Below are 24,489 nucleotides of genomic sequence, written 5' to 3' on the forward strand. Positions count from 1 at the left end.
GTACAGTTTTTATTGAATGATGATGTTTTTTAGCGATTTAAACAAAATAATAATAAAACCATTGACATGGAATAGAATTTTGATTTGTCATGAGCTGTGTTGTATTGTTCAAGTTGAAGAAACGTTTGAAAAGAAGTTTAAGGAATAATAAATAAATAAATGAATGATCCTGTTAATGGAGACATTGATCCCGAAAAGTGAATCCAGTTTTCGAATTGTATTCGATGGAAGAAAAATATAATCATATAAATGTGTAACCCAGTCAGTTTCCCTTGTGGTTAAAAAGGCTGAAAAAGCTCCTACCAATAGAGTTGCTTTGGTCACCACCTTCCACCCCAAACTACCCAAACTTCCCTCAATTCTCAATAATAACATGCCTACACTTCACTCCTCCAGCAGGTTACACTCAGCAATCACTGAGGTTCCCATGGTTGCATTCCGCCGCCCTAAGAACCTTGGTGACATACTAGTCAGGGCCAAACTTCCCCCAGGTACAGTCCAAACACAACCCCCGACAGATATACTGGGCTGTCACAAATGTACCCGTTCCAAATGCAAAACGTGTCTGCACATTAAGCCCTCACTTAAGGTGAAGAGTCATATAAATGGATATGTATTTGTTTTTGTTTGTACTTGTTTTATGCCTCTGAAGAAGGTCCGGATTGGATCGAAAGCTAAGGCCATCTACCCTATTCATTATATAAATATACCATTATAAAGTGTGTGTTTTTTTCAATTCTGTATCAAGTATGTACAATAGCTGCACCATTGGTTTTCTTTTAAAGAAACAGCTGATAAAAGTTACATATCTTATATAATTCTATGACAATGTTTTGTCACGTAAAAACCATCACTCATTGCGGTCCCCATCGTAACCTTCGTTCACTGCCCCAGCTTGCATTGAATGTTGCGCTTTATCTTTGAGATCATCTTGGCCTTCTTTGTCTACACTCCGTCTGTAACAGCAGTTCAAGGATCTTACATTCCTTCTGATTGAGACCATAACTGCGCATGCGGCTGAGAGAATAAACGATCCAATCAAGACGAGCAGGCTCAGGGTATAGTCTCCTGTCAAATCAAACAGTCCACCTGCGTAGTATAAATAATGGATAATGTGGATTAAATTGTGCCCTGAATTGCTTTTCTCACTCGGGGCCTTAACCCTAACCCTACCCCCTTACAACTGTACTTTCTTTGTGTGATGGGATTCTAAAGAAATCTTGAGAAGAGAGGTGGGGGTGTATAGCTTGCAAGGGTAGCGACGAGTTCTTTAACGGCCGTTTAAAACCGGCAGGGTCGTTGCCATGTGTGAAGACCCAAGCCGAAATAGATTACGCGCTGTTACTAATAGCTATGAATTGCGCGTTCCGCGTGATAATATTGACGTACCCGCCCGACCACGAATTCCAGCCGATTACTAACAGCTCCAGCTGGTCTTTATCAACCATTTAAACACCCCACGTGACGCGCTCTCCAGCAATAGGAGTAGCAAAACTGTCCGCGGTATATATGAATGTCCAGATACCCCACTGGGATAGCACCCTTCTATCAACTTTACCAACAAGGGGATAAGCTGTCGACATTCACCAGAAGGGCTCCCTCACCTGAGAGTGGTGCTGCAATCAGAAAACCAACACCCCATGGCATGACCAGAACGTTGGTTGCGGTGTCTGGTTCGTAGGACTTGCCAATCAATTCAAATCCAGCTGGGAATCCAATGCCGAAGAAAATACCACGCAGTACACCTATTACTGGTGACCAAACAAAAAAGCAATACAATGAGTGTTAAGGATTTGAAAATGTGCATAGTGGAAGTACGATATACCATGGAGGTTTGGGTGGTTCTGAAAAGAACAAACCGTATAGGACCTTATATTAATTATTTTTCATTGAAGTGCATAAACTTCGGTCACTAGGTGGCAGCAAACATGTGTCTTTTTGAAACGTTAACATTTTGCATTTGAACATTTTAAGCATCTGCCGTAGGTTTGTCATTTCCCTTGTTAAGTCCGGTTTGTTAAGTTCGCAAGAACTGTTTTGTTTTCGTTCATATGAGTACCAAAACGTCTCCATGATAGCTGCAGCGCTTACAGGTACTCTACATCAAGTTATTTTGGGTGTATGCTATAGAATGAACGATCAGAAGACTATGTGAATTATGTTTATTTTATTTTAACTCTTGCATGGTCCTTCGAGTTTTTAGTCTGTATCGAAAGTCTTCGGTACCTTAATCTATATGACAAAGAAAAAATAATCTTCATACCGACCGAAAGTATGATCATATCTGTTATACTGTTGGCGAATATCATGAAGCCGGCCGCCACAGCGCCGAGTAAAGACGAGGCGGCAAACGCGAGTATCTGTAGGAACGGCAGATGGTCCCCACACAGAGCTGTCACAACTTTCCCTGCGATCTCACATACACCTATGATGACGAGTACCAGCGAAGTCTGATCCGTAGAAAAACCAAGATTTTTCATGAAGCTAGCCTTAAAATGTTTGCGTAAAAATGAAACAAAATTCAAACTGTCAATTATTTAAAACCAGAAGTCAAGTTTTCCTAGTTCGACCCCCAAAATAAAGAATTTACGACACCTTGCAGGCCAACTTTAGTTGAGGTTAGTGTACCAACTTTGCCACTATAGTTGCTTGCCAAACACAGTTTAAAATGGCTTCCTATAAACTCACCATCCCACTTCTGCTACTACTTTAGAAAACAAGGCCAATGAACTGTTCTTTATACATGTATATAAACATACCCGTAACAAGAACAAAACTGATAACGCCTCGCTGGTTTTACAGTCGGTGGTCTAACCATAGGGCCAAGGTCAAACTATGCTCATTGCAGATTGTCACATAATAAGATGAGATGAGATAAGAATAGTAATCTACTTCGCATTACAAACAAAATGTATATCCCACCTCTGCCACCATTTTACTTTTTTTCTGTTCTTTGTTTATGAATTCAAACAATGATATAGGTAAAGCTATTTTGTTGGTGATGTTTTTAAGGTCCATATAAAGCGAATTTTGCTTACCATATTTATGATGACAAAAGCCCAAGCGATCATGGCAAAGATCACAGACAATGAATAAAGCCAAGCGTTGGCGGAGCGAAGTGCTTGTTTTACCCCCTTCGTCCTAAAGTCCGTCTCTTCAATAATGTCCTCTTTCTTCTCAACCCGTTCCCTAATACTATCATCCCCTTGGGTGGCAATTTCGTGTTCATTTCCGTCTACCTCTGTCTCTAAACAAGACTCTTCGCTGAATACATCTGTGCCTTTATCTACAAGGTTTACTTCTCTTTCGTCGGCCTGAAGTGGCGTGATGGTTGCCAGCGCATCGGGAGTAGGAGTGGCTGTTGGAGAAACCGAGAGAGATGATCTGACGGACTGGCGTCGTCTTACCGGAGGGGGCGACAGGAACAGTCCACTGAGGAGTCCGATGAGAAGCGAGGCTCCGCTGAGTAACTTGAGGGTTGTTCGCCAGCCGTAGTGTGTGATGAGAACGTTCATGACCGGAGCGAATGACAACATTCCTTGAGGAAGAAGACATACAATTTGTTTGAAACTGCAAAATGAAGACGAGCAGAGTATACTGTTTGTTGGAACGTGGAGATCCTTTACAACCCCCACCCCCCCCCCCGGAAAAAAAGAGGGAAAAAATCAAACCAAACAACAGCAACAACGGACACACAGACAATTCAAAACGGCAGCAACAACACCCGAATTAGACTGGCCCGAACTAACCCGAGTAAAGGAAATCTCAACGAAAACGAAATAAACTTTGACCTTCTAGCTACCTGCAGAAGTTCCAAGGAATCCAAGACTAACAGCACGCACATTATGCTTCTTCGGATACCACTCGAACAGAAGACGAGGTGCGATGTGCATCAGGAGTCCAGCTCCAAAGGCTGGCAGGATTCCAAACGTCAGGAAGGCAAGCCCTATGTTGGGCACGAAAGATGTGGTGAGTAGTCCCAGGCTGTAGATCACCACTCCTGACGTGACCACGGTACGGGGACTGAACCGTCGCAGAAGGAGTCCGGCTACCGGACTGAAGAAATAAACCAATCCATTGGCTACAGAACCAACTGATCCTACGATAGCAATAAAAGGAAAATTAGAAATAAGTTAGATGCTACACACATCATTTCGAAAAGGTACTTGGGTAATCACGCTTAAAACTAATGGCAATGCAAACTGTTGGTTAGAAGTCTAACGTTCGATAGTAAATCGTTTTGTAAGCCCAAGTTAAAGTATAAAACAAAAATAGTGTCCCTGCCCGCTTCCTTTGTAGAGGTTGTCTCCCCCCCCCCCTTTTTTCTCTTTAAAAAAATATATATATATTTTAATCTAACGATCTTAGCAATACAAACTCTCCAAAAAAGCACAGCTGTTTGTTTTAAACATGTGTCGGGCGGCCATTTTGAAAAAAATTCCATCCTCCTTTCTCTTTTTGGAGAACCCTATAATTAATTTTGCTGTGTGTTTTATCCATACCATTCCTATAAATATACCTTTAAGAAGGAACTTGAGATTGAAGCATCTCCAGTTTCACGGAGGTAATTTCTACCTCCATGAAGGTATCAATCGCTATAGGCCATCGAACCCGAGAGTGGTAGAACTCGGGTGTGTGGATTGTCTGATGAACGGGGTCACGGGTTATAAAATACAATCATATCACACTGAGTGTACGACTATGAAGTCACGCATCAACAAGATTCACAAGACGAACTTCGTCATCTCACAAATGTCATTGGTTTCATTATACGGAGGCCATGCAGGTCAAAAGTCAAGGAATGGAACCCCGATGTGATGTGCCCAACTTGCGTCATCGGGTGTAGGCTTGTGGACAAGTCGTCAAAATGTCTGTTGCGGTGATAGCGTTCCGACTCTCTCCGCGATTCCGACTCTCTCCGCGACACTGGCGGTATCTCGCGGGACTACAGCTCACGGGACTACAGCTCCCACGACTACGGTCCCATTTGATCGCGGGGGGGGGGGGGGGGGTAGTGGTCGGCAGCCAGCAGCTTCACACGAGAGCAGTGATCTCGCGAGAGTATTATATCATGGAAATCTGAATCACCGCGACTCAACTATCTCACCGCGACAGACCATTATCGACTTGTCCACAAGTCTAGATCGCGTCAGATGTACTGAGGGAAATTTTAACAAAGCTCTGTCCTTGGATTTGTTTTAAAAAAAAATGTGATTGTGTCAAGTTTTCGACAATGAAAATGGCCCTGATCTTTCCTAGCAGCCAGGATTTGTTTTCAGAATATTGTTGAAGAACGGAAGTCTCAATTCAGTTGCTGTTCCCTTTATTAATTTTTAATGTGTGTAAATGCGTGTCTGCAGCAGGAAATATTTGTTTTATAGTGTATTGTCTTGTATTAATTGTTAATAATATTTAATTTTTCAGCGTATATTCAACAAAATCACATTAAAATTTGCGCTATAACTAGGTTGCAGACAGACGCGATCCGGCTAATTAATATAAGATAAATCACGGTTTACAAAATATAACTGACAACATGCAGTTAATGTACTTTTTAGATGCCGCTTTTTGTAATAAACAAAAATAAAATCGTTCACTGTTCTACCTTTATCATGCTTTCATCTGATGTTGAGGTGTGAACACTTTGTGCCACAGAAATCCATTTTCTAATGGTAGTTTGTATGCTGTATGATGCCATATTAAGGTTCTACAAGGTGCAAACGTCAAACATTAGGCGCGACATTGTAACGGCCTTGGAAACGCGGGGATTTAAGGGGATAAGTTTTTATCTGTTTGAGTGTGTCTCTTTTATTGTCCCGAAACTTTCTCCAGCGTGCGATCTGAGTGGAGTGTGATGGGCCGTCAGGTTTGTGTCTAGTGGTGTCTTGCCTCGCCTACCCCTCTAGGACCCGGTCCGAACCCTACCGGGGCACTAGGTGGATTCGGTCAGTCAGTACTTGACTGCGGGGGTTTCCTCATGGAGTATTATTCTCTGAGGGGTTTTCCTCCTATATCTAAAACTGAAATTTCTGCATCGTCTTCTCTTCTCGTTTGGCTCTGTTTGGCGCGTTGGGAATAATGAAGCCATATTCAGAGAAAGGTTATAGATTTTATAGGATGTTATGGGGCGCGATAGTTTACTGATTACTGTGTTTCGTTATATCAGCTTTGTTTTTTTTTACCTGTACCCCGAAGGGCTGATAGGGTGCCAAGTCAGCCTTCCACATTTCCCGGAGTTCGGGCCCCCAAAAGGTCTCTCGAATCGGTCACCACACCCTCGAAAGGGAGGGGGAGGGGGCGGCGTTGTAAGGGAGGGGGAGGGGGCGGCGTTGTAATGTCATTGTGTACCAACGCCCCGTGTCCGTCACGTCCGTGAACCTTAGGAGCATGGCCCATGCGGTTGAGTACTTTCGGTTCCGACCTGCCGTAAACCTTCATGGTTATAATGACATGGATGGGGTTTGCTCTTGAAGAAACAAAAGTTAATGGGATTGGGTTGTGAAGGTCTAAGGTCAAGATATCATTGTCGATCGGCGCGCCGTTTCCGTTACGTCCGTGCACCATTGGAGCAAGATCCACCCGGCCGGGCAGGCCACTTTCGTTTCCGACTTTTGACTTGAGTCATTTGAGTGTCTAGGTGGGAGTTGCCCTCTAAAAAAAGGAAAGTTTGGATTGTTTTGAAGGTACAATGTCATGATAACAGTGCTGTGTTTATCTAGGAATGGTTTCCGAACCGGTAAATGACCAGGGCCTAATTTCATAGAGCTGCTTAAGCACAAAACTTTGCTTAAGCAAAAAAATCCTTGCTTACAGTAAAATCAGATTACCGGCCAAGGCTCCACTCAATTGTTATGCTAAGTAAACAACAGCTAAATACCAGTCACAAGCAATGTATATGGCATGACATTTTTGTTAGTAACATGTGTAAAACAAGCGAGCGTTTTTCGTGCTTAAGCAATTTGTTTGCTTAAGCAGCACTATGAAATTGGCCCCTAGTTTCCATTTGGACTTGCATTGTTTTGCATTAAGTTCACCTCACGGTCTTGTTGAGCGGCTTGGATCGAGAGTTAAACCTTGAGATTGGGAACTGAGATTGTTTTCAATTCAACAGGTCAAAATGTCACATTGCTCAGTAATTACTTGCATTGAGGTAGAAATATTGTAAGTATAAATAACCTCCATGATCACTCGTAAAAATTGATTTGTTTCAATCTCAGTTCCTCCCTAAGACTATAGTCCTAACTCTGGTGGATTTCACAAAGAGTTAAGACTAGTCTTATCTCGAGTTAGGACCAGTTACTCGTCCAAAACAAAAAGGACTATCCATGCAATTTGTATATCTCCTAAGACTAGTCCAAAGTTAGGACTTGTCTTAACTCTTTGTGAAATCGACCCCTGGACACTTATGGTTAATTCTCAAAAGAGTTGTAACCATAACAACTTAAACCATGAGATTGGGAACTGAGATTGTTTTCAATTCAACAGGTCAAAATGTCACATTGCTCAGTAATCACTTGATACTCGATTGATCCCCCTCGCACCCCCTGGAACTCTTTTCGACTATCTCTGATTTGCTATAATTTATATGGGTGGAGGTTTTTTTTAAAGACACTTAACACTATTGCCTGGTAATTACTCTAGATACTTGTTACCATACAAACTTACTTGGTAACAAGCAATGGAGAGCTGTTGAAAGTAAAACACGTGAGAAATGGCTCCCTGTGTTTGAGATGTAGGTAAATTCTCACTAAATTCTCAAGCTTCTGAAAGCACATACATTTTTCTTGTAGGCCCTATTATTATCTTGCAACTTCGACCAATTTTGAGTAAAAATTGGTCTTTGTGCATTATGTTTGGAAACACTAAGTGAGAATAATTATGAGCTTTGACAATTTCCAAAGGTGTCTATTTTGCCTTAAACAGCATCACTTGTGTTTTGATAAGTTGCCCTCGATATCATGGTTGGAATTTGAACATGATATTTGAGATGTAACGGCGCAGGGTGCCGGTGGGCTGTCGGGTAAACAGGAACTTCATTTCATTTTGGAGGTCATTACCAAAAGTACCCCACCTCGAATTGAAAGCAACGAGATTGTGATTTTTACTCTTCCTAAAACGCGATGTAAAAAATAATTAATACTCCACGGTCCCTAAAAGGCACCTGACACTTTTGACAACTGTCAAAGACTAGTATTCTCACTCGGTGTATTTATATTACTTCAGACCCTTGCTCTAATAATAAAAGGGAGCCGTTTCTCTCAATGCGTTATAACATCAACAACTCTCCCATTGCTCATTTACCAACATGCGCTATGCTGAAATTATTTTGAGTTACTACCAATAGTTAAAGGCAGTGGACACTATTGGTAATAACTCAAAATAATTATCACCATAAAACCTCTCCTGATTACTAGTAATTGGGAGAGGTTGATAGTATAAAACATTTTGAGAAACGGCTCCCTCTGAAGAGACGTAGTTTTTGAGAAAGAAGTAATTTTTCACGAATTTGATTTCGAGATCTCAAATTCTAAACTTGAGGCCTCGAAATCAACCATCTAAAAGCACACAACTTCATGTGACAAGAGTGTTTTTTCTTTCATTATTATCTCACAATTTCGTCGACCGATTGAGCTCAAATTTCCACAGGTTTGTTATTTTATGCATATGTTGAGATACACCAATTGTGAAGGCTAGTCTTTGACAATTACCAATAGTGTCCAGTGCCTTTAAGCCATCGAAGGGAAGAGACCGAGATAATTAATCCCCGTTAAGGTCGCCATACTTATAATATAGCCTTTACATTCTTTCCAGGTCATGTCATAGAGAACTTGATTACTTTCCACGCTCCCCGCAGAAAAGAAAAGTTTAAGAATACAAATCTGTGGCGGTTGTGGTGTGGTAAAAGTACCCCAACCCTCTCACTTGGTGTATCTCAGCATATGCATAAAACTAACAAACCCGTGAAAAATTGAACTCAATCGGTCATCGAAGTTGCGAGATACTGATGGAAGAAAAAAACACCTTTGTCGCACGAAGTTGTGTGATTTCATGCTTATTTAACCGCGAAATGACTTCTTTTCTGAAACTATGTTACTTCAGAGGCAGCCGTTTTACAAACAGTTTTATACTACCAACAGCTCGCCATTGCTTGTACTACTATTAGTTGTTATGCTAACAATTATTTTGAGTTATTACCAAAAGTGACCAGATTTCACCAAACTTCCTAATTTAGGAAATCATTAATCTGAGGACTTAGGACGGGTTCAGTTCCGTAGGAAGCATTGAACTCATCTTAAGTTAGGACGGGTTACTCGTCCCAACTCCAGATAGGATTGATCCTAGCGTCTCATGAAATCGACTGCAGCGCCTATATCAGTACGTATAAAAATGCGCCTTCACCTCCAACCCTAACCTTGGTGTAAAAACAACGTACTCAATCAGATGTTATGGTATGATATCTGGTGGAAATTGGTCTTGCCGTGAGTATGTTATCATTCATAATGGTCTATTACTGCTGTGTCAGCTGCGACTACACAGCGTCTCGCACTGTCGAAGGTCCTGAAATGGGCAGTAGGGAGTCTGGAAGCACGTCACGAACAATCAATTAGACAAGTTGTGTTGCTGTATAACAAGGGGAATTATGCAGGGACGGTTTTGTCGTCGGTTACATATCATGTTATTGTTCGGAACTTAAAGGCACTGGGCACTTGGTGATGACTTAAAATAAGTGTTAGCATAAAGGCCGGTTTATAGTCGGTCGCGCGATGGAAATCTTGACGCGCGATCATAAAAAGACACCGTTTTCAGGTCTCAGTCTACTCTTAGGATTATGCACAAGATTTCCATCGCGCGACCGACTATATACCGGCCTTCACAACTTATTTGGTAACGAGCAATGGAGAGTTGTTGATAGTATAAAACATTGTGAGAAACTCTGAAGTAACGTAGTTTTTGACAAAGAATTAATTTCATACTAAAATATTAGACTTGAATAGGAGGTCTCGAATTCAAGGCATTCTAAAAACACACAACTTATGCGACAAAGGTGTGTTTTTTTTTGGGTTTTTTTTTTTAATGTTCTCTAGTAACTTCGACGATCACATCGGGGTTCCCTGCCTTAACCTTTGACCTGCAAGGCATTCGTGTAATGAAATCACATCTGTGAGATGACCTGAGTTCGTCTTGTGACTCGAATCTTGTTGTTTGACTATAATAATATGTCGTTCACTCAGTGCCATACACAACCTCCGACCCAGTCATCACACACTCTATACATTATCCGAAATCATGCTCTGGTTTAATGGTCTAACCTACATGAACGGAGGTAGAAATAATGGAAATAGAAATATCCCCATATAACTGGTAAAAATTGATTTGTTTCAGTGTCTCAGTTCCCCCTTCAAGGCACTGGACACTTTACTTTAGGTTATTTTCTCAAACTACTTGTTACCATAACATCAATTTACTTGGTAAAGTGCAGTGAAATTGACATCATCAAATTAGCTGCCGCATTGCCAATTCTTGAGCCATTGTTAGAAAAACTTCTGTTACATGGCAAGTAAAAATGACAACCGATGCAAACTATACCTATAGGTCACATAAAATGAGTAAACAGGCTCTGCAGAAGTAATTAGTGATAACGATACTCATTATGCATACTAGTGGCCGCTAATCATTGTTTTTGACGCCAACCATTCCTCGAAAAAGGCTGATGAACATTTTGAAGGGTTTGTCGCAACGGAAATTTTGTCAGGATGCTTCGCATGTACACCCATATTATACACCAAAGACCCTTGCATGCACGTACGATTTGACAATGATATCATTAACCTATGTTGGTGAAAGAGGAGAAAAACGGCAACTTTTAATTTCCCCCTACTTTTTTGTTTCTTTTTTGTTACGCTGTTTTGGATGGTTGAAAGATTTGCAATTTTGTCAAGGTCAATCCATTGTTTGGATCGATACGCACATCGCACAACTACTAATGGCGAACACAAGACATTCATATCTAAGTTACAGATTGATACAAGGAATGTTAAATTGTTTTACAAGCTTGCTCTTGCATTGCAAAAACAGACGAGCCTGCAGTGTGTCTCGAACTTCGTCATCAGTTTTATGTCAACACAAACTAAGTTGGTAAGTCTACGGTAGCTTCCGATGGTATAAAGCAATTTGACAACATTTTAATTTTAAAAACGTCTGTAATTTTTTTTCCGGATTGTGTGTTCCTGTTACGGATTATTCTTCCAGCGTAGATCTAACTGCTCAAAATAATTTGCATTATCTCAAAAACGCTTCCATCTTTTAAAGCAAAACTTTCACAGGTTTAACACGTTTTTTTTTATTTATAGGATTAAAACATTCGAACTGTTTAACTTTCTAGGCCTATACGTTCCCTTCTGATTGTGTCTAATACAACAAAATAAGTAAACAAATAAAACAAATAATTAAAACAGACATGTATAAAATGCTAAACAGTTAACAAGAAGATGAAAATAATTATGATTAGATGATTTAATTAACATAAGTTATTAACAATACAAAATCAATTTTGTCACAAAAACATGTATGGTATCATAAGACACTCAATGCACCTATTATTGATTTAAGACGCCCAAAGGACCAGACTAAAAAGCAACTCTAACCTCGGGTTCATGCATTGCGAAAGGACAGAATAACTATACCAAATCCAACTTACCAGTCAAGGCAGCACTTGATTTGAATTCCTTCCTCAAACTCACAAATAAAATACTGAAGTTATACAACGGTCCGAAGATGACGAAAAGCTCGACCAAGACGAAGAAAGTCACCACCCAGCCCCACCACCTCCATCCCGAACACCGAGCTAAGATGTCCCTCATAGCTGGAAACGCTCGCGGGAACAAACTCGCTTTAGCACGGCGTTGATGTGTTGCTGAGCTCCGCTGGTACTGATGTTATTGGACTCGCATCGTTATCCTGGTGGAGGGTGTAATAATAACTGCAAGGCCTTTCCCTGGGCTGGCATGGTGCCACGGTAGTGGCATATTAAATTGTAACACAAACTGCTGGTGAGATTTATGGTTTTGTTGACCAAGGACCCTTTACCTTTCCTTCCGGCACGCTTTGACCCTAAAACGAGGTGATCTTACAATTTCCCTGGGCTGGCATGGTGCCACGATAGTGGCATATTAAATTGTAACACAAACTGCTGGTGAGATTTATGGTTTTGTTGACCAAGGACCCTTTACCATTAGTTTCCTTCCGGCACGCTTTGACCCTAAAACGAGGTGATCTTACAATTTCCGGCCATCATTGCGTAAGTTTTGAAGTGCAGATCTAAGGCTGTAACCATTTGATGTAGAGCAGACAACAAATAGCAATGACCGCCCAGCGAATTTTTTTTTTTCAAGGATGGTAAAGGCCAATAGATTTGCATACATGCTCTCATTGGCTGCCACGCACTTGACGCTGAATTATTCATCAGTATGAATTGTGTGTGTACCATAGAGCATGTATGGAACGCCAAAGAGGCATTTAATCATTGGTGATGGTTTTTTGCAACCGGTGATCAAATTTGTCATCGGTGGTGGTCCTATGCGATCGGTGATCAACTTTAGCAATCGGTGATTAAACACGATCGGTGGTCCATTTTAGCGATCGGTCATGCATATTCATGATCGGTGATGGTATATAGCGATCGGTCATGCATATTCACGACCGGTGATGGCTTTTTGCGATCGGTGGTCAACTTTAGTGATCGGTGGTGGCTTTTTGCAATCGGTCAACTTTAGTGATCGGTGGTGGCTTTTTGCAATCGGTCAACTTTAGGGATCGGTGATGGCTTTTTGCAATTACGTTTAGAGTAAAGCTTATTTTCAAGCTTAAATTTTTTATAAGATTTAACTCTTTTATCTTTATACTTTATACACCCCCCCCCCTAAATTAAGAACTTTATACAGTACGTTTTTCGCTTTGGATTCAATTAATACGTGCCTCTCGGTTTATTACAAGGAAATATTTGTATAATACTTTACCTAGCCTTTTATAAATCGTGTTGAGTGCGTCCCGGTCTGTGTTTGTCCATCACATTCATGATGCACATAATATGTGTTTTCCATCAAAACGGTTTTTGTGTGGTCATAATGTTCTCACCTCCGGGTCTGTTTACACGGGGCTACTTGTATGATTTCAGATTTCCCCTTACACACAAAACTATCGGTAGAAACTCTTGTTCAAAAACATTTCCCTTCACTGAATATAAATATTTGTATTTCCCCGGCAAACACCATTTCCGGAAGACGACAACCAATTGTGGGACATATAACCATTCCACACCCTCTCCTACCCATTTGTTATTATTATTATTATTATTATTATTATTATTATTATTATTATTATTATTATTATTATTATTATTATTATTATTATTATTATTATTATTATTATTATTATTATTATTATTATTATTATTATTATTATCTTTTTAGAAAGAGCTGATTAATTTGATGTTTGTTGCGTTCCCCCTTACATAGTTATAAAATGGTATTCTTCTAAAAATGTTTGGCAAGTCAGTCAACCCGCTGGTCAATGTAATTTATTCCTCCATGGTGGTGTGAACTAGAAAATAATATCCACAATCTACACAATCATAGGTTTTGAAGTAGGCCTGCACCGACCGGACGCAAAATTCGGATATCCCAAAATCCCATCACCGGTTGCAAAAGTTGACCGATTGCAAAAAGCCACCACCGATCCCTAAAGTTGACTGATTGCAAAAAGCCACCTCCAATCCCTGAAGTTGACCGATTGCAAAAAGCCATCACCGATCCCTAAAGTTGACCGATTGCAAAAAGCCACCACCGATCATTAAAGTTGACCGATTGCAAAAAGCCACCACCGATCACTAAAGTTGACCGCATGCAAAAAGCCATCACCGATCCCTGAAGTTGACCGACTGCAAAAAACCATCACCGATCCCTAAAGTTGACCAACTGCAAAAAGCCACCACCGATCCCTAACGTTGACCGATTGCAAAAAGCCACCACCGATCACTATAAAGTTGACCGATTGCAAAAAGCCACCACCGATTGCTAAAGTTGACCACCGATTGCAAAAAGCCATCAACGGTCGTGAATATGCATGACCGATCGCTGTATATACCATCACCGATCATGAATATGCATGGCCGATCGCTAAAATGGACCACCGATCGTGTTTTATCACCGCTCGCTAAAGTTGATCACCGATCGCATAGGACCACCACCGATGACAAATTTGATCACCGGTTGCAAAAGACCATCACCGATGATTAAATGCCTCTTTGGCGTTCCATAGGTACATATGGCTGCAATTCATATAGCTCTATGCTGCAATAACCTAAAAGTAAAATACACAATGTGTGGCCTACACTACGTACGCGAACGAACGCCACTCACGTCATAGCAATTCTCTGAACTTTGCAAAAAAACACTAGATTTGAATTTCAAACTTTAATAATTCACAGTTGACTGCGGCTGTTTTGGCAGTGCATCAACCTTGGCTCCATCATCAGTATGATACGCCTGCAAACAGCTCTTATTTCGGGAAGTCCCATGATGGGGTTTTCGCTCAAATGGATCTGCTAGGCCTCCATGCTGCCGTAAGCAACAAAAAAAAAAACAACGCTTGCGGAAGCAGGGAATTCTGTGCTTACCTCAAGAGTATTTCACAAGTTGTGGGGGGATTTTGGCTTGTGCGCAAGTGCCTGCTCCTCGTCAGCACTGGCAGCCCATAATTTCAACTGCTTTACCGCAAGGGTAGAAATCGACGCTTGGAAGCAGGGAATTCTTTGTTTCTTTCCAGCGTTTTACGGGTTAGCGAGGGATTTTGTATTCAACTTTAGCATTCTACGTTTACACAGCTAGCGCAGAAATTTGGCGCTTGCTTGCATATTAGCAGAGACTAAGGATCCTAAGTGCAGAATTTGGTGGTAAGCAGAGTCATCAAAGAGAAAATGTATCTCGACATTGTTCTGTGCCAAATTTCATAGCTCTGCTTACCGCCAAATTCTGCGCTTAGGATTGTGAAGTATCACCGATATGTGAGATGGAAATAAGTCACCAATATGAGAGGAATCACCAAAGTGTAAAATAATAGATTTGCCTTAACGATTATTGTTTTATTGCTCAACAACTTTAACTCGTGAACTGCAATAATTGTGTGTCTGCATTACATGTGCATTAAAACAAGAAATTTCTTCAATAGCTTTGTAAGCATAGAATTCCTCGTAACATGGAGTACGCATGCGCACAAGCCAAAATCCCCTGTTAAACCGAGAAATACACTTGACGTAAGCGATTTTCTTTTTTGCAAGCGTAAATTCTTTGTTTACGTTAAGCAGAGCCAATAAAATTGGGCCCTATAATTGCACGACAAGCGCAAAATTTCTGTGCTAGCTGTGTAAGCTTAGAATACTTAAGTTAAGTACCAAAATCCCTTGCTAACCTGTAAAAAGCTTGACAGAAACAAAGAATTCCTTGCGTAAGCTTCGATTCTTTGCCCTTGCGGGACGCAGCTGAAATTATGGGCTGCCAGTGCTGACGTGGAGCACGCATGCGCACAAGCCAAATCCCCCCACTATCTTATGAAATACTCTTGAGGTAAGCACAGAATTCCCTGCTTCCTCAAGCGTTGGTTTTTTGCTTACGGCAAGGCATGGAGGTAGCAGAGCCATTTGAGCGAAAACCCCATCTAGGGACTTCCCGAAATAAGAGCTATTTGCAGGCATAAGGTTGATGCACTAAAAACAACCGCAGTCAACTGTGAATTATTAAAGTTTGAAATCTCGTGTCTTTTTGCAAAGTTCAGATAATTGCTATGACTATGAGTGGCGTTCGTTCGCGTACATAGTGTAGGCTATGCATAGTGTAGGCTGCACATTGTGTATTACTATTAGGCTATTGCAGCATAGAGCCATGTTCTTATGTATTGCAGCCATAATTAATACGTTACCACCATAGAGCAATATACAGTGCATACATGGTACATTATACACTTCGTGGTTGTGTAGCTGAATTCCCACTGATGAATAATTCAGCGTCAAGTGCGTGGCAGCCAATGGGAGCGTGTATGCAAATCTATTTGCCTTTACCATCCTTGAAAAAAAATAATCGCGGACGGACGAGCGAGCTAGTAGTGCTTGGACTTGTTGCAAGTAGGCGCTGTTATTCACTATCACTCAACTCTGGGGATCCCCCGCTCCATCCACTTCTCTCCGAGACGCGCCCTCGAAAGATATCGGGTGCTTGGAATACTTCCAATCACCTCCACTGAGTGAGCCCAATTAAACGGCTCTGCTTACCGAATTCTGCGCTTACTATCATCATTATCTGCTTACGTGCAAGCGCCGAATTGTAAGCGCCGCATTGTAAGCGTAACTTTACCTATTGCTATCCATAATTTTAACTGTGATTTTATTAGATAACTACAATACATCCAGCCCTATGTACTGTCTTTTAATTGTTTATTATTAGCTGTTCCGACCTACCGTCGGAACAGGTGTTGTTTTCGTCGAGATTTTTATTAGTTGTTCCGACCTACCGTCGGAACAGATATTGATTTCGTCGAGATTTTTATTATTTTTATTATTATTATTATTATTAGCTGTTCCTACCTACCGTCGGAACAGGTTTTGTTTTCGTCTAGATTTTTATTGTTAGCTGTTCCGAGCTATCAATAATTTTAACTGTGATTTTATTAGATAACTACAATGCATCCAGCCCTATGTACTGTCTTTTAATTGTTTATTATTTAACTGTTCCGACCTACCGTCGGAACAGGTGGTGTTTTCATCGAGATTTTTATTAGCTGTTTCGACCTACCGTCGGAACAGGTTTTGTTTTCGTCAAGATTTTTATTAGCTGGTCCGACCTACCGTCGGAACAGGTATTGTTTTCGTCGAGATTTTTATTGTTAGCAGTTCCGACCTATCGTCGGAACAGGTATTGTTTCTGTCGAGATTTTTTTTTCTTTTTCTTATTCTTTGTTTCCGCCTAAAACCCATAGCAATTGCACACGTTTTTTTCTTTAAACCTAATCTCCTAGACCATAACTTCAAAAGAGTGAAATCATATACCAAATTGAAGCTTAGAACATAAGCTTTACTCTAAATGTAAACAAACTGAAAAAATCTTAATTAATTAGCCACGTAATCTTCATTTGAATATAACTGGATGCAGTCGCTTCCATGTTATTGTTAAATAATATTCTCTTTGGTAAATGCCATACAGTATGTACCTATCATGAGTTGTGACTTCTTGAGATGACTCTACGCATTTGAATATAACTGGATGCAGTCGCTTCCATGTTATTGTTAAACATTCTTTATGGTAAATGCAATTCAGTATGTACCTATCATGAGTTGTGACTTCTTGAGAGGAGTCTACTCAAGTCTCCTTTTCTTGTTTTTCTACCTACGTTCTGGACCACAGCGCAGTCTCTTTTTATTCGTTTCCTAACCGAGTTCTGGACCAATATACTTTGCACACGAAGGTTAAGGGTTTTCGTTTAAAGAACGTGCGTATATAAATAGGGGTTTTTGACGTCGACGACATACCATGGTGTCCACAGAATTAAACTAAACTTAAACAGTTTAAAGATAATGACAGTTGAATGCTTCCCTTAAAATATTACTTGCTGTGGTGTTGTAGTTTTTGAGAAATGAGTGAAAAAAATTCAAATTTAGACTCCGAGGTGGCGTCGTCCGTCCGGGACGAACGGGGCGTAATTTAAATATGTGACCGGCTCTGCAAAAATGGGTATTAAGGGACAAAATAAGTAAATTGGGTTACATACACAGCTAAATTGGTGTTATTATAAGCTTTATTTTGGTGAAGGTTTAAACCCTTTGGCATTTTGCGTTCTGGAAATATACTGATATTTGCATATTCATATTTTACAATTTAATGAAAGTGCCTTCAGAGATACAGCTCCTTAAACCTAGCAAAATTTAAGGGAAGTTACCAAAAATTGATACGTCCCTTAATACCCTTTTTTGCAGAGCGGGTCACATATGGGTTTTTGACGACGACGACGTCGTCGTCAAAAAACCTTCAAGGCATCTAATACTACATTTCAACCCTACTTAATGGTTATAGGCATTATCAGTTAATATTTAAGTGACAATGTTTGCAAAATCATCAAACGAGAATTATTTCGCCGGATCATAATCCCCTCTGTTGATGCACACATGTAAAAACCCACCATTTATACATCGTGCCCTTCTAGCCTAGTGGTCATCAGTCGCGACTACACATCTGAGAATTGCGAGTTCGAATCTCCGTCCGAATTTGTTTGTTTTTTTGTCCCCCAAAACTAAACATATATTTTTTATTTTTGTAATATTATTTAAGTTTTATTCTTATCTTTATATTGATAGTGCTGCCTTTTCTTTTGTCAATTGTTAGCCATAACCTGTGTGCATGCATGACATGATGATGTTTAAAAACACAGTTAGCCATAAATGGTGATCATAAGCGCAGAGTTTGGTGGTTAAGGGTTCTGTGAACTCAACTTGTACTAGATCAAACATCAAACCACCGACCAAAAAATGTTAAAACTCGTAATTAATTAACCACGTGACACATATTTGCATATTTAATTGGGCAATCTTGGTAGCACCATATCTCAAGAAGTACACGGCCGTTTAACAGACTGTTTGTAGTTATATACTCCTTGGGGATTGGAGGTTAGATTAATTTTGAAAAACCGTGACCTCAAGTTGACCTCTACTTCTGGGTCAACCGGATGTGGGACCATATCTCAAGTACTGTGCAACCGATTTTCAAACTTTTTTCAGTTTTAGACCCCTTAGGCGTTAAAAATAAACTTTGAAAAACCGTGACCTCAAGTTGAACTCTACTTCCGGGTCAACCGGAAGTGGGACCATATCTCAAGAAGTACACGGCCGATTTTTAGACTGTTGGTAGTTAAAGACTCCTCGGGGATTGGAGATAAATTGCAAAAAACGTGACCTCAACTTGACCTTTACTTCCGGGTCAACCCAAAGAGGGACAATATCGATTTCAAACTTTGTTCAGTTAGACACTCCTTTGGCATTGGAGATAAGCCGTAGGTACCGTTACCCCATGTCGACCTCTACTCAACCGGGTCAACCGGAAGTGGCACCATTACTCAAGACAACATGTTCAAACTTGTTTTCAGTTATAGACTCCTTGGTCGTTTTAGCACATAATCCAAGCAAAAGAACACGAAACAGCTTTGTGTTTGTTCACAAACACCTATGTTTAGTTGTTTTATTTGATTTTCTGGCATCTCCTGTGCAATTTGGCTTCTTTTAGTTTTGGGAGGGGGTCCACTACTCTTTCATGTTTTAGCGTTTGTTTGTTTGTTTGTTTTTAGTTTTTTTGTTTTTTTTTAATATAAATTTTAATGATTTTTCTTACATCAAGGTTATTGTTTTTTATGGTATTGTGGTATAACTTGTGCAATTTTACATTTTAACATTTTATATGTTGCTGCACAATAGGATTGTAAAGTTCATGTATTTTTATATACTTGACGAATAAACCATTCAATTCAATTCATTTCAATTCAATACAGTATGTATGCCTATCGTGGAGTATGCACGCGCATAAGCCACAATTCCCCGCTAACCCGTGAATATTATACGCTTGACGGAAAGCACAGCATTCCTTGCTTCTGCAAGTGCCGATTCTTCGCTTACGGTAAGCAAAGCCATGAATTTTGGCCTGGGACCAATTTCTTAAAGCCTGTTAGCACAAACATTTTGCTTAGCATGACATTTTTTCCTTGATAAAAACAAGATTACCAAGAACCAAGTTTTAACTTGTTGCATATTGCTTGTTACTATAGCATTCAGCTGTTGTTTGCTTATCCTGAAAATCACGTGGGAGTTTGGTTGGTAATCCTGTTTTTGTTAAGGAAAAAATGTCATGCTAAGCACATTGTTGTGCTTACAGGCTTTATGAAATTGGGCCCTAATCACTATCGTCACACCACACTCCGAATTTTTTGTTCTGCCAGAACTGTCATCCACAAAAATGTGCCTGACTTTTTGTTTGTACGTAAGGATTTCCTTGTTTTAACCGGTTTGGAAAAGTCCCGATGTGTGTAGAGTTGAGTGTATCTAGGGCATTGGTATTACCTTGTTTTACCAACTCAGCAAGATCATCTTGAAAAAATTAATAAAGATCATCTTGAACAAAGACTAGCTGGTGCGCTGTGTCTGGCATTGGGAAATGAACTTCTCGATGTGGCCGTAGACTGCATCCAATCAGTTTGAAGGATAGGTCTCATGAAGGTCAAAGGCTATTATAAGTTAATCTAATAATAATAAAGGTTACATTTTACTCTCTTAATTGAATGTGAATATTTTGTTAGCATAAAAACTTACTTCAACCAGCAATGGAGAGCTGTTGAACGTAAAAACAAATAAATAAAACAATGTGAGAAACGGCTTTTTCTGAAGTAACGTAGTTTCGAGAAAGAAGTAATTTTCCATGAATTTTATTTTGAGATCTCGAAATCAACCATCTGAAAGCACACAACTTTATGTGACATTGGTGTTTTTTCTTTCATTATTATCTCCAAACTTTGACGACCAATTGAACTCAAATTTCCACAGGTTTGTTATTTTATGCATAAAATTATGTTGAGATACACCAAGTGATGAGGCTGGTCTTTGACAACTACCAATAGTGTCCACTGTCTTTAAAAGTAACGAATAGTTTTTTGAAAAGGGGTAATTTCTCACCCAATTAATAAGATTTCAGGCCGCGCCTGAAGCCTATAGGTCGTCTAAGGAATCTTGTTAGAGCAAGCGACGACGTGTTTTCTTTCATTGATCTATTGTAGCTTCGATGTCCAATTAAATGACCACCCCCCCCCCCCTCCTGAGAAGTTGTGTCAACCTACGTCGAAAAAGTGGTAGCTAAGACATTTTTCGTGTGAGAGCGCATCTGATTCCCCTCCCATTATTATGTTAAGTTGGAATAGGGAACGCTTTAACATGGCTTGTTCCTGCCTCCACTGGGTTTGTACACGGATTCCGATTCGGCTGGAAAACTCCAAACTAGTGGTTTCTCTTGAGAGATGGATGCGACCACGCCCCATCCGAATGTCTAAGGGTGCGTTCGATTACCTTCCCTGGGTCGACCCCGCGGTGTCCCGGGTGAAACCCGGACAAGAGCTAATCGAACGACCACACTCGCCCTCTCGTGGATAAGTCATGCACCTTGGGTCACCCCCAAGTGACCCACACCACAAGCAGGGCACTGGGGGCTGACTCGGCTGAGCCCCCGGAATGACGTCAAAGCACATTCGGTCTTCTTCGTATGAATATAGGTGAAAGGTGAATATGGACGAGGATTGACCTACGCGCCAGAGGTCACTCTCTGGCGTTATTCACAAGCCTGAAAGTGTGACGTCATTATGCTCTCAGGCTATTACGAGACACAACACGAACTTGACTGAAGTATCACATGAGGGCGCACTTCACCGAGTTCATAGACCTTATTACAGATAGCAAAAATCCGACGTCCCGCAAAGGATCGTGGGAAATATTTTGCACCTCCAGTACGGTCGTCACGTAACGTGTTCTACAAAGTTTTTGTGTAAACAATAAGTTTGTAAACATTGACATTGTTTGTGGTGGACGGTCATGCTTCTGTGGCGGAAGACAGTTTCAGCCACGAATGGGTGTACCTCCATGCTTTATTTAGCCATGTCAGATGTGTATTATTAATATAAAAAACTACGACAATAATGCCATCGGACCAGTGTGCTTTGCGACTCAACGGAAGAAGTACGTACATACGTACGTAGGTAGGCCTAGGTCCATGCATGTTTTTTTTTACTTTGAATGAACACAAAATAGTTTAATAAAATATCAATAAAGCTTGTTGATGATTTAATCATGACCGGGTCATGATTAAATCATCAAGCATGTCAAGCCCAACAAGCTGTAGGCTACAAATTGAGTATTGTATAGGCTAGATGTTTATTGTATGTGTGATTGGTGGTAGAAACTAAGAAAGAAACATAGGCCTATTCAATTCTATATTCCTCAACTTGTTTTGGAGATATTGATATTATATTCAGAGTATAATATCAATATTCTGATAATGATACTGCTCATTAATTAGCTCATAGTCATATTGGTCATGACTGACTTTCAGGGCAGAGTGTTTGGTAATGATTTCCAAGGCAAAAGATCATTCATAAATACCTCAATCAGTTTCACTACTGCATTCCTGTTTTGGTGGAGAGCGCTTCACGTGGGGTGGGAGTGTTTAAAGTTAACGAGTGATAAAGACCAGCTGGAGCTGTGGATTATAACCGGTTGTTTTCGGATATGTTTAGATGCATAATATGCGCTGGTCTTGGTGCTAGATGTTTCACCGTTACGGGCGATGTTGGTGAGTTGGCCGCGCTGGGTGTGAAAGCAAAACAAGAAACATCTTGCACCAAGACTAACTACGCACACACCACACAATGCATCCGAAAACTGTCTCAGTCATTAAAATGCAACACATGTCAGGTCATCAAATAAGATACGTAAAAGAGGAAACAAGGCCTGAACGACCACGACCCTGCCTGTTTTAAACGCCTTTTTAAGAACTTGTAACCACTCATTTATTCCCTTAGTTTTTGTCTGCTTTATCTTTCAGATAATTACTTGTGCATCAACATGCTTCGTGACAGCACTCATATTGGAAGCAGTTATTTTCCCAGTTCTGTGTTCACTCCAAAGATGTGATCTGTACTGTTGTTTTGTGGACTCGACCAACCACATCCTACTTCTTTTGCTGCAGGAGAGCTCATTGACCATCTTCTGAATTGACTAAAGGCTGTGTGTGACTGTGTGTGTGTGTCTTCATGCTCTTGAGGCCATTTTTGACTGATGACACGTAAATTGGCGATGAAGAGATAAATGTTAATTGCAGAGTGAACTGTGACGCAAGCGTTCTGTCGGCTGTTGGGCTTTGAAAACACCTAAGGTATCGCAAGTGCTTCTAAATATGCCTGTGCGTGGCGTCGTGCGGTTGTAGGCTACAATTCTCAGAGAAAGTAGAAGTGTACAATACAAACAATAACACTGTCCAAACGTCCATTTCCACTGTCTTGAAGAGTTTAAAGCTTCATTTATTCTGGTTACTTAAATCATACAATAATACTTCATAATGCAAAGATTTAAATAATACCAAGGGTTGCAATTGCAAAGATCTAGAGGGTTGTAGTTAACCGCCTCAGTACAGTCAACATGAACAATACCTGAGGCAAACAAGGGTAGATAATAATTGAGTGAAGTAAACTGCAATGTAAGTGTTTTTAAGGGGCCATGAAAATACCAAGTGTGTTATAAAGTTAATATTACCAATTTAAATATTTGAGGAAAAAAATTAAAGGATGGAACTTGTAAATAAAAAATTGTTTGTAAACAAATATATGGAACAAAAAGTGTGACAAGTTTGGATTTATTTTCAGCAAGAGTTAAATTATGTGTACCCACAGTTATTAATGAAACCTTTAAACTCTCACCATAAAATGGGTCAAATAATTACAGATGCTGGTTAGATTGTGAACAATTGTTTTCACACCAACCCCGGGAGTTAAATTCACAACATGCATGATATAGCATTCACAAACTAGAATTTGTCACAGGTTTTATATATAGCTGCAGTTTTATCATGGCGCAGTCATCTTTATATTCTATTCCAACCTGTGGGTGTAGCAGATAGTCTGACCCTTCTTCTAGAGTCTTTTTGTGAACAAGGACTCTGACATGCATGACGTGTTTGCCAAAGTTGGCTGCAGCTTAATAAAAATCAATCGTTTTAATGTTGGCTTTGTGAAGTCATGAGACAGCTTAATACATTACAAATTGCCTCTGGCAGTACTGAACCCATTATTAGTGGGCCCTGAACCACCTGACCACAGTGCCAGTCTACTTACTTGTTAATTTAAATCCAAATTTTGAAGATGTAGAGTTTGCAGAGAATCACATTTAAGTGCTCACAATACTTCTTCTTTGATGGCAAGGTTTGAAATGACTTTTCCCCCACTTAAACTACAAAATGAGACCTATCAGTATATAAATTTAGAATCAGGTTTAACAGATGTACAAATATAGCCTACTATTTATAAAGAAAATAAAAGCGAGTTACTGTATACATAGTCCTCTCAATATGGCTTTTTATTAGTCTATCATAACCAATTACAGATACAATCGAATCAAGACAATTTAACCATCGATGGGCTTTATCCATAGAGCTATATATAGACTCTAGTCTATACCAGGAATAAGAAATGATTGTATTTTTTGTAAAACAGTCATGACAGTCCTCGATCATCATGACCTTGGCAATGTTTCTCTGTTTTGTAACAGAAAAAAATGTCTTACTTTTGTCATGGAGGTCGTCCATGCTTTTGTCGAAGTATTTATCAGCACAAATCGGAGTCACTGGTGGGAAGTTTTGGTTGTTATTT

The 24,489-nt window shown here is 40.1% G+C and overlaps 1 protein-coding gene across 2 annotated transcripts; it reads right to left on the reverse strand.

Moving 5' to 3' along the window:
- Positions 1-666: 666 nt before the first annotated feature.
- LOC117304968 (monocarboxylate transporter 13-like) lies at positions 667-11,969 on the reverse strand. Of its 2 annotated transcripts, none has more exons than XM_033789626.1 (6): positions 11,699-11,969; positions 3,803-4,099; positions 3,300-3,538; positions 2,264-2,489; positions 1,605-1,751; positions 667-1,089 (listed from the first exon to the last, which is right to left on the reverse strand). In XM_033789626.1, the coding sequence occupies exons 1-6, from the start codon at positions 11,859-11,861 to the stop codon at positions 851-853; spliced, it is 1,311 nt and encodes a 436-aa protein (XP_033645517.1). In that variant the 5' UTR covers positions 11,862-11,969; the 3' UTR covers positions 667-850. The 2 variants fall into 2 exon arrangements, with proteins under 2 accessions (XP_033645517.1, XP_033645518.1); XM_033789627.1 differs by having other exon boundaries at positions 3,039-3,538.
- Positions 11,970-24,489: the final 12,520 nt, after the last annotated feature.

Source organism: Asterias rubens, chromosome 22 (genome assembly GCF_902459465.1).
Source record: "Asterias rubens chromosome 22, eAstRub1.3, whole genome shotgun sequence".
NCBI classification, from domain to species: Eukaryota; Metazoa; Echinodermata; class Asteroidea; order Forcipulatida; family Asteriidae; genus Asterias; species Asterias rubens.